General features: G+C 45.2%; 2 protein-coding genes across 6 annotated transcripts; both read left to right on the plus strand.

The window, feature by feature from the left end:
* The first annotated feature begins 78 nt into the window (after nucleotides 1–78).
* uimc1 (ubiquitin interaction motif containing 1) lies at nucleotides 79–5,428 on the plus strand. 2 transcript variants are annotated; one of them, XM_068653071.1, is made up of 18 exons: nucleotides 79–212; nucleotides 915–996; nucleotides 1,061–1,164; nucleotides 1,267–1,417; nucleotides 1,527–1,663; nucleotides 1,741–2,214; nucleotides 2,297–2,509; nucleotides 2,575–2,679; nucleotides 2,761–2,804; nucleotides 2,885–3,048; nucleotides 3,181–3,221; nucleotides 3,293–3,383; nucleotides 3,607–3,861; nucleotides 3,957–4,029; nucleotides 4,091–4,193; nucleotides 4,347–4,395; nucleotides 4,485–4,518; nucleotides 4,654–5,428. In XM_068653071.1, exons 1-18 carry the CDS (start codon nucleotides 135–137, stop codon nucleotides 4,823–4,825), a joined length of 2,370 nt encoding a protein of 789 aa, XP_068509172.1. In that variant the 5' UTR covers nucleotides 79–134; the 3' UTR covers nucleotides 4,826–5,428. The 2 variants fall into 2 exon arrangements, with proteins under 2 accessions (XP_068509172.1, XP_049598704.1); XM_049742747.1 differs by lacking the exon at nucleotides 79–212 and adding an exon at nucleotides 243–762.
* A 128-nt stretch (nucleotides 5,429–5,556) lies between these two features.
* LOC125982330 (hexokinase-2) lies at nucleotides 5,557–10,686 on the plus strand. Of its 4 annotated transcripts, XM_049742818.1 has the most exons (12): nucleotides 5,557–5,676; nucleotides 5,944–6,016; nucleotides 6,224–6,314; nucleotides 7,448–7,610; nucleotides 7,781–7,929; nucleotides 8,021–8,140; nucleotides 8,216–8,311; nucleotides 8,371–8,470; nucleotides 8,535–8,718; nucleotides 8,782–8,937; nucleotides 9,339–9,572; nucleotides 9,652–10,686. In XM_049742818.1, the coding sequence occupies exons 3-12, from the start codon at nucleotides 6,255–6,257 to the stop codon at nucleotides 9,836–9,838; spliced, it is 1,449 nt and encodes a 482-aa protein (XP_049598775.1). In that variant the 5' UTR covers nucleotides 5,557–5,676; nucleotides 5,944–6,016; nucleotides 6,224–6,254; the 3' UTR covers nucleotides 9,839–10,686. The 4 variants fall into 4 exon arrangements, with proteins under 4 accessions (XP_049598775.1, XP_049598774.1, XP_049598773.1 ...); XM_049742817.1 differs by having other exon boundaries at nucleotides 5,944–6,043; nucleotides 8,021–8,311; XM_049742816.1 differs by having other exon boundaries at nucleotides 8,021–8,311.
* Nucleotides 10,687–10,735: the final 49 nt, after the last annotated feature.

Here is a 10,735-nt window from a genome sequence, read left to right on the forward strand (position 1 = left end):
CCTATGATTTGTGATGTGGTGCCCGTGCCTCCCACGCCCTAACAGTCTTTGAAGGCATCGTCACACAGAGGTCGTCAAAACGAACCTGTCGAGGGGGTGTTGGTTTTTCCTTACAGTCTGTGAAGGCATCTTCGATGACGATACTCACGTTATCGTTACGTCACTACACAGACCGAAACAAACATGGCGCCGCGAAAGTGAGGGAAAACGACGTGAGTGTCTTTCAACTCATTTCCTCACCTACTATGTACTGTTCATTCCTTCGTAAAACTGACGAACATTACATTTTTGTTTTTAAGCCTTATTTTACTGTCAAAACGTATCCCGCCGTGTAGTAACTGCTGTTAATAGTGTGGTTCTATTTTGTCTCGTCAAATTGACACTTGAGTATTTTCAACTTGAGTTTCTCATTTCGCGCTACAATTATCTGGAACAGAAAATTTTATGATAATTACCAGGCAAACATTAACCACGGATGTGTATTCCACAATTTGGTGGCTAGGAGCTTTTTAGTTTTGTGTGAGGAACATTAAACAGTAAGACAGGCAGCAGAACACAAAGGGACAAGCAGGAATGGATTACAACTTCTCTTTTTTTAAATACCACACCGAATATAACTCCAGAAGTTGTGTTCCGTGTGTCAAAGTAATGGTGTAGCCGAGCAGGATGCCACAGAGGAAGCAACGTAACAGGGACGGACACCCTGAAAGCCAGTTGCAACAAGATACACAAAAGAACGTAGCTGTCAATGATGAGGAGCAGGTACAGATTTTAAAAAAAAAAAAAAAAAGAATCACTTGAGCATTTACCGCACTCTGAACAAGCAGCCTTTTCATACCATCCACCGTACATGCCAAACTTAACATTTGACACCCCCGGTTAACAGCAGCGTCTTTGTGTTCTCTCGGGATCAGAGCACCATGTCACGTCTGCCACCATCCTTGTCGGACAGAGAAAGAAGATGGAGAGACAGGAAGTGCAAAGCCAAACCTCAAGGTAGACACGTTTTCCATAAACATGGGGAAACTACTGTTTTTACTGATGTGAAACTGTTTTATAGAGATGACAGAAGATGAGATGATGGCCTTGGCTCTGCATCTGAGTACGCAGGAAACCAGCGCGCACCATGAAGACGCTGCTGTTGCGAAAGCCATCAAAGAGAGTGTGAGTACAGTTAAAGACATCTAAGACGACGTTTTGTCTTGTGAGAAAGATTATAAGTCGTAGTCAAAGTCGGGATGATATTTTGGTGTCTGTCCCTCTTAGATGTTCAGCCAGGGGCCCTCTCGGCGTCAGAGCCGGCTGACCCAATCAGACACCACTTGCTCAGGACCCGTTGGTTGGTACGTCAGCAGCTGGCCAGAGTCGACCATCGATCTGACGGCGTCAGGCGACGGATTCACAAACCCGAGCCAAGGTGAGTCGCTCATAAGCTCTACCTGGAGATTTTGTCATGAATGGAAAGTTCTGGTCCATGTGGTTAACAACCAATTGTAAACTGCTTATGTGTGTTTGTGCTGTTGTAGAGGTGAAAGGTGAAACTAAACAAGATCAAAAGTGGAAAGGGACGGAAACTCCTCTGTCGGACTTGCCGTCAAGCCCCGATATCTCCACTCAGGCGTGGCTCGGTAATTCCGAATCAGAATTGTTGGACTCGCCGCAGGTAACACACTCGGTTCTAAAATATTTAAATAGAATCAAATGACATCATGGCGGCCATATCTTTGTTCTCTCTATCAGAGCTCCGATTCGACGCAGATCGACGACTCTTTACTCCGTAAATCCCCCGTCTTCTCCACGAGCGGTCGCAAAGCCAGGGTGGACGTTTTCCGGCTCAGCCAGGATACGCTGGAGAGCTGCAAGACCGGCGCCGGCTTGACGCTTAACTCGCAACACTCAAATGACGACGGCCTTCCTTCGGCACGGCGCAAAAGTCCCGCCTTCTCCGAGTCTGATACAGCAGACGAATTTGTCCAGTATCTAAAAAGCCCGGTGTTTGGCGATGAGGCTCGGCGTGACCCGTCTGCGCAGGAGAGGAGTTTAGCTTCATCTCCGCCCGTCAGCCCGGTATTCCCGAGGAGTCCGGCGCGCTCCAAGAAACTTGCTGACTCATCAACACTCTCGAAAAGTCATCCGGTCGCGGACGATTCATCTGAAACGGAACTCACGAGCGACACGACGCTATGTTGGTCCGACGAAAACGCGGATGAGACGGTACGTTAAAGAGTTCTGTTCGGGAGGGGCGGAGTCCATCGGTGGACACTCTCGGGCTGATTCTCCTCGAATTGTGTTGTAGCTGCTGAACTCACCTAGTCCAGTCTACCCGGATGAGAAGCGCTTTCAACAGGCCCCTCAGAACCCGGAGACCGAAGTGGACCCGAAGGCAAACAGCAGTTTGCGTGTTTCCAGTCTGAACACTGGCCAGCCTGTCCCCAACCAGTCCACAGTCCACTACTACTGGGGGGTCCCCTTCTGTCCACGTGGTTTGGATGCAGACGCTTACACGCAGGTTGTCCCCCTCGCCCTCCCATTTGCGTTCACACTGGTCTTGAAATAACTCGTGTTGCTTTTCAGGTGATCGTGGCCCAGATGGAGGTGTACGAGAAGAGTCTGAAGGAGGCTCAGAGGGGTCTGTTGAGGAAGGCCCAGTGGGGGGCCCCCATCCTGCCGCAGTCAGACGTACAAAGATTAAACAAGAAAATATCTCTTGATTCGTACGATGATGTCACTGACTCAAATGACGATCGTTTTTTGTTTCAGAAATTCTTGTTATCGGACTCCTCCCATACTAAAGTTCCTCGAAGGTGAGAACTTGCCTGAACCACCGGGAGTAGACCAGCTCGCTTGTTTTTCACCAAACCAAAAATTAATTTCCATGTCATAGGCGTGGCCTCAGACGCAAAGACAGTAAGCTGAGCAGTCAGGACGCGGACAGCCTTTTGTTGGAGGAGGAAGAGGAGGATCAGGAGGAGGAGAATGAGCTGGAGATTGAAACCGGACATGAAGAGAGAGATCAGACCAACATTGACGACTGTGTCGTTTGTCCAGGTACTTCCACGGAGCTTTCCTCCATGTTTCAAGTGACACAATTATAAACAGAAACTTTGAAGACGGAAAATAATTGTCAACAGCAGCTCACGATTATTTCGATTTCATTTGATCATTTTGTGATCCTTTCAGAAACCCAAATGAGTGAGGAAGATTACGTGGATCCGCTTAAGGTGACTGCTGCTTTTGCAACGGAGCTTTGTTTGCTAAACAAGATCTCACCATCTGCGTTCTTCCTCCGCAGCTTGGCAGCCCGGAGTGTCCCAAAACTGTGACGAGCGATGACGGTCAAAGCGATGATGGTCAAGCTATGGACGAGGAAAAGATGATGGATGGTGAGGCTTACTTGAAGGAGACATGCACATAAATGTTTTTTTTTTTTTTTAGAATTAAAAAGACTTTCCAGGTGTCATAATAAAGGCACTGCTAGCATTAAGCTAGCAGACTTTTGTTTAGCACAATTATGTGGTTGTGTTAATTTGCCAGTCAACTCAAATTGAAAAGTCGCCATAAACAGATTCAAGTCGAGTGTCTTTAACTCAGTTACGCTCTCGGCAGACGGCAAGACTCAGACGACGCACTTCGTCGGCGGCGACACGGGTCGTAACCCCGCCCTGACAAATGAGGAGGAGGAAGAAAGAGGACCGGAAAGGTCCCCCTCGCCTGAGTCGGAGACCGTCGGCTTCCAAGCGGACGTGGAGTGTCCCCTTTGCCAGGAAACGTTCCCCGCGTGCAAAATCGAGATGCACGCGGCGTACTGCAACGGCGACATGGAAACAGAGACGGTCGTCGTTGCGGATGAACATTCGGAAGGTTGGAGAAAGGCGTCTAAAAAGTTCAGAGTCACCGCTGTGCTGGTTCACCACTTGATGTCAGTGTTTCTGCTTCCCCCCCCTCCAACACTGCAGAGCTCTTCAAGCCGAGAAGGAAAAGGAAAAGATGGACAACAGAGGAAGAGGGAGACGCCGCCTCCACTGACAAGTATGTCATCTTATCAAAGTGGTTCAGTTAAGAAAATAAAGTTCTTCCACTCTCCCAACAGAATCCAGGAGAAATGTTACATCTGCCAAAAGGCCGTGGCCCTGCGAGACTTCAGCAAGCACACTGATCTCTGCATCCAGCAGAGGGCGACAAAGATACCCGAGGTAGGACTCAAGTGGCCTTTTTTTTTTTTTTGGTCACACATGCACACACATTTACACTAATTTCACCCCGATATCATCAGGGACTCTCAGGACTTGCACAGCATCCCCAAATAATTCACAATAGTCCTTTTATTTATTTTTTTAACCATTCAGCAGGGAAATCTGTTGGCGGCTCTGGAGCATTCAGAGAGCAGGTACGCAGGTAAGCCTAACGCTCACCAGTCGCTCGACTCCCAAAACAACCAACACATTTTTTTTTTTTGTGAACTTATATCTATCCGTCTTTGGCAGGAGCTGGGCCATCCAGTTGCAGACTCCAGCGAGGGTAAGTAAAAAAATTCTTCTTAAATATTTCATTTATTATAATAATTTGTTAGAATATATTTTTTTTGTCATTCTCTAAATTATTTTTTAAATTTGGGGGGGGATTGACAAAAAAAAAAACTTGTTCCCCTTTCAGTGACGTCAGCGATCTGAGGGACAACGACAAAGAAGAGGAAGCTGGCATTTCCATGCTGCCCCTCAGCGACTCGCCCATTAAATCCTTCACGCCCATCTCTGAGGCCACCGACTGTCTGGTGGACTTCAGACGCCAGCAGCGGCTCAAGAAACCCAGCAACAAACGAAGGTGAAGAAGGGGTTTGGGGGGGGGGGGGGGGGGGGCTTAATGAAGACCGAGTGACCAACGTCAGCAAACCTTGGAACTGATGTCCACTTATGCAACACACTTGAATGTTAAGAGGGTTCTCCGACTCCCTCGCAACTGTATACTGTACTGTAACATTCCCTTTTATTTTTTAATTTCATGTGCAATTTTCTTGACTTCAATGCAACAACTGCATTTTGTAATTGCATTTAAAATTAAATAAGAATAATTGTAGTTTGCATAATGCTTAAAAGCTGTAGCTAATACGCGGGCCAATGACATGAACATCGTCTCAATTTCTTTCATTCAGCTGTTTTTTTTTTTCTTTATTTTTGTTATTCATTAAAAGATTGGCTCTTTTAAAATAAAATATTGTTCAAAAATTTGGATAGATCTGACTTTTTAAATTGGGTTTAGAGATGAGGCATCGAGAACTGCCGTGTGATAAATTCATTGTTTATGCAAGTTTTCCGGTTGTTTCTAAATTCATTTAATTGGACATGATTTGGACCCGCAAGGTCCCACATAACCGTGCATGTGAGCAAGAATTTTTTTTTGCTGAGCAATAAAATCTGTTACTTCCATCTCACATGCACACTGCTCATGATTATTTTTTGTTATTTCATCAGGTTGGAGCTTTTGCATTTCCTCCCCCAAGTGTTTGCGTGCGACGCATTGAGACACAGTTGTATTTTATCATTTCCATCTATGTCAATGCTGCCCCCTTCATGTGCCTACTTGCATTTCTTCTTCCTCTTTTTTTTTTTTTTTTTTTGGGTGCGCTCGGGCTCAGACGTTGATGGCTGAGCTCGCTCAGTGTGGAAGAAAAAGCAGCAGGTGAGTGATGTCATCGTCTTTGTACACTTGATTTACTGATTTTGCGGTTATTCAACATTTGCCTACTCGGCAGAACCGAATTGTTTTCCTCCTGTAGGAAATGGCGCTTCTTAGTTTCGTGTAGTCCAACCTTTTTTGAAAGATCTCAAACTTGTTCTACCTGATTGACTGACACTGTTGGCTTATTTGAATTTCAACTGCAGCACACTTAGTCTATTCTGGGCTAATTAATATCTTATTTTTGCTTTTTGTTTCATTCCTGAACAGAAACCAGTTTTGGTGATTCCAGCCTGCTTGAAGAATTGGCCGTGTATTTCAGGAGGAGGCACTTTAATATTTGGTTTGTGGCTTTTGTTGTAAGAGCTGTGTAAATACACCACACCTAGAAAACAAGCATCTTCTGACTCAATTTTTATCATTGTTGACATTGTAGCATAGTTTCCATTCATATTAAGGTGAACCCCCAAAATCCAAAGTAATCCATTACAGCCACACCCACATCAACTTTATATTTGAGTTGAATTCTTTTTTTCTCTTCTCTGTGCAGGTGAGTCATAGAATCACAAAGACAAGCGAGAATGAACGCCGACATCTGCACCATCCACGTTGACGGCATCCCTCTGGACACGCTCAGTAAGGTGCATGTTAAGCTTGGCTCGTAATGTTGCACAAACATTTCGCTCATTTGTATTTGTCATCGAACTTAGCTTAGACCATTTTTGTACGCGCCTCAATTGCGTCCGCTATATGTGTCGGCGACAATAACAAGGGTTACTGCTGTAATTTTATTTATTCTGTTTTCTTTAGCACTTTGAGATTTGCCTTCAAATGTAAAGTGCATTATAAATAAAATTATTATTAACAAAATTCCGTGACATGGCAATGAAGTGCTGCCTCCGTGAGTGAAAATAAAAATACAACCTACGCTTTACCACTAATATTTTGAATTCGGTGTAGTTTCCTCAATTATACTTTCATCCGGCTCTTCTCGGCTGGTTTGAGTCATGATGGAGGAATGAAGTCAAGTAGCAACAGGTCCAGCGGAGAGCGCAAGGCTTCATTATGACAACATGCAAATGGCGAAAGGAGGCGTGCGCTGACATGCCTGTTGGAAAATTACTGGCAAATGACGACAAACTAGCGCCGTTTAGTTTCGTACTTCCACAAATATCCGCTGTGATCATGACACCTGCTTCTACCGAGGAAATCCAACCGAAGCAGGATGTGATGAAAACACTCCGGTGTTGCAATGAACACAAGCACTACTTTTATCCCGTTTACAAACCTGTGCGTTTGCTTAAGAGCGTTTTATTGCAAAAAGAAAACAAGGCGTGTACATCCACTTCAATATTTTATGTTACAGCTTTATTACAAATATTTCTGTTTTCTCCCCATTTTATCATGCTTTTGAATACGATTAGTTCATTGAGAACAAAACCACATGCCTTACATGTTGGAAGAGGGTGTGCACACTTGTGCAACCACACCAGGTATTTTTACAGCTTTATGGGTAGACAGGAAAACGGGAAGTGTTGCTGCGGTCTCGAGGTGATCGTAAGCGTCTTTGCTTTCCTGCCCAAATGACGCTACCCTCTGCATGCCAACCTTTTGGCCCCCCGCCCCCACCTCGCCTTTTTATTCCCTCGTTATTCTTTCCATTTATGGCCATGTAACAAACTAGAAGGTAGAATTGATTAGACTTCCTACTAGACTTTTCTATTATTCCGAGTATTAACTAGCAAAATAAAAATTCCTCCTTGCCGTTCCTCAGGTTCAAACCTACCTGAAGCCGTTCATGCTGTCCCTGGAGGTCCTGCAGCAGGTTTCCGCACGATTGGAACGTGACCTGAGACGAGGCCTGGGGAGGCACTCGCACCACAGGGCCGCCGTCCAGATGCTGCCCACTTTTGTCACAGCCACACCAGACGGGACAGGTAACTCGCAATTCTTTGCAAAGCCTAGAAACTCCTATTAATCTCCAGTCCACGTAAACACGCCCCCTAGTGGCGATGAGCAGCATAGGCTGATAACTGAAACTGGTCGTATATAGTGAGACAAAAAAATATTTTATTCCTGGACAAATAAAAGTTGTTGCACCTGACAGAAAAAGGCGACTTCCTGGCTTTGGACCTGGGTGGGACAAACTTCCGGGTGCTCCGCGTGCGAGTGCTGGAGGAAGAGCAGAGGATGGTGAAGATGGACAGTCAGATCTGCGCCATCCCGCAAGACATGATGGAGGGACCTGGAGAAAAGGTGCAAAAACAAGAACTGGACTGAATCATACCACGATAGCATTTTTTTTCCTTATGCATGCTTTTAAATCGAAATTCTTGGCTGCTCGCAGTTGTTCGACCACATCGCCGCCTGTCTGGGGGAATTCCTCAAGTCGCAGAATCTGCAGGGCAAAATTCTCCCTCTGGGCTTCACCTTTTCTTTCCCCTGCCATCAGAAGGAAATTGACAAGGTCTCACACACACACTCCAACGATCCAGTTTCAGTTTTTTGTCTGACATTCTGTTTGTGTGTGTGTGGGGAGCAGAGCATCTTGATCCGCTGGACCAAAGGCTTCCAATGCTCGGGGGTGGAGGGCCATGATGTGGTGCAGCTCCTGCGAGAAGCAATTCAGCGGCAAGGGGTAAGTCGTGTCGGTCGTTGGGCGCCGCCGATTGAAAACCGACTGACGTTGTCCTTCAGGATTACGACGTGGGCTCCATCGCCATGGTTAATGACACCGTGGGCACCATGATGAGCTGCGGCTACAGGGACCAAAGCTGCGAGATCGGCATGATCATCGGTGAGCAACATACAACGGCGCCGTACCCCATGTGACCCGCTAAGTGGTTGATTCTCCATTCCAGGCACGGGCACCAACGCGTGCTACATGGAGGAGATGAAGAACGTGAAACGTGTGGATTGCACCCAAGGACGCATGTGCATTAACACCGAGTGGGGCGGCTTCGGCGACAACGGTTCGCTCGCGGACATTCAGACCGAGTTTGACGTCCAGGTGGACAAGACGTCCATAAACCCCGGCGTCCACACGTACGTGTATGGAATCATATCACGCAATGTTCCCCGCCGCAACAGATGTGTGTTCTTCTGCAGCTTTGAGAAGATGATCAGCGGCATGTACCTGGGTGAGATAGTGCGCCTCATTCTGGTGAAGATGACAAAAGACGGGCTGCTGTTCAAGGGGCAGGCATCGGAGGCGCTGCTGTCACCGGGCGGATTTGAAACCAAGTACATCTCCCACATAGAAGAGTGAGTTTTTATTATTTTATTTTTACCACATTATTGTCCTTAATTCCTTTTGTTTTCTCATACAAATCTCTCTTGAAATATGTTTAAAGCCATGGTGCGCTGCTTTCTGTTGGACTTTGCTTCCCTCTAGTGGTCATTTTAGAGAGGTGCACATAAAAAAAACAATTTGAAACAAAGTACCAAAAGTAAGGTACCAAAATTAATTTCAAAAAGTGCTTTATTTCAATCAACTTAAATGATGTTTTGATATTAGCGTATTTCATCAAATATTTCAAAATATTGAAAGGAGAACCAACTTTTTGAATGAAAAATATGTAAATGGGGGGAATATGACGATGATTATTATTATATATTATAATTATATGATTATTCAGAGTGTGTCATTTTTTTTCCACCTTCAGAGAGCTCAGTGGCCTGGAGAACGGGAACAAAATCTTGAGCAACTTGGGTCTGGCGTGGGAGCCGGTGGACGTGCGTGTGGTGCGGATGGTCTGCGACACGGTGTCGTCGCGCTCGGCTCGCCTCTGCGCCGCCGCTTTGGCCACCCTCGTCAACCGCATGAGGGTCGCCCGCGGCCTGGAACGCCTGAAAACCACCGTGGGAGTGGACGGCTCTGTATACCGCAAACACCCCAAGTAAGCCACCGAAAAAAAAAATTGCAAACATGGAACAAATTAAAAGTCTTTTGCCCGTGTGTATTTGACTCACCCGTAGCTTCAGCGCCGAGTTGCAGGCCACGGTGCGCCAGCTGGCCCCCAAATGCGACGTCAGCTACCTTCTCTCGGAGGACGGCAGCGGCAAAGGTGCCGCCATGGTAACGGCGGTGGCGCTGAGGCTGGCCCGCGAGTCCCGCCTGCTGGATGACAGCGACGGTGAGGACAGCGACGACGAAGAGCAATGAGACGCCTCTGACGTTATCGCACATGGCTCCGTTTCCCTTTTTTTTTTTTTGTGTTGGTATGGTACAGACTAAATTTGAAAAGACTTGGATTAATCTTGCCCTTCAAAGTTCTCAAAGTCTTCTTTGTCAAGGTTATTTATATAGCCCTAAATTACAAATAGTCTCAAAGGGCTCCACGTAGACAAACAAATTGACAATTATTCTCAAAGCATCCCCTGATCTTAAGCTCCCAAATACTTTGAATGCTTTAGTTAATCTGTTTCACTTTTTCCACATTTTGTTGGGTTCCAAAATGGATTAAATATTTTTTCCTCAAACTCCCACACTCAATAATTGGAACATGAAAAAAAATACAGTTTTTTTTTTAATTCAGAAATTGTATGTACATACAGGCAAGGTGGGTAATATAAAAAACAAACCTATCAAGTCTGGCTTGAATCCATTTTGGAATAACAGTATATTTTCAGCCCAACAGTGCTACCCCCTAGCGGTCAGTTTATATATTTCATACAACTCTAGCCAGTTAAGCTTTTTCAAAAAATGCAAAACGTTTCAGCCACACTCATACTATTTTTTAAAGTTTTTTTTTTTATTTTTTTAAATGTTGTACAGTTACAAGATTAAAATCATGTGTCTTGGATTTTTTTCAGATTATAAAAATGCAAGAATATATTTATATATTTTGGAGAAAATACATAACATTTACTTTTATTAGACGTAATATAACTCACAATTCTACCGCATCTTGAGAATTTGCAACATAAAAGCCTGCTTGAAACATTTAACTCTTCGTCAAAATTGTATTTTCTGGAGACTTCATTCTTATAAAAGTTCTGGTCATAAATCTCGCCTGAATTTGGACATTTATGTGTAACTCTTCACCTTCATTTTCAACTG

This window comes from Syngnathus scovelli, chromosome 15 (genome assembly GCF_024217435.2).
Source record: "Syngnathus scovelli strain Florida chromosome 15, RoL_Ssco_1.2, whole genome shotgun sequence".
Taxonomy (NCBI): domain Eukaryota; kingdom Metazoa; phylum Chordata; class Actinopteri; order Syngnathiformes; family Syngnathidae; genus Syngnathus; species Syngnathus scovelli.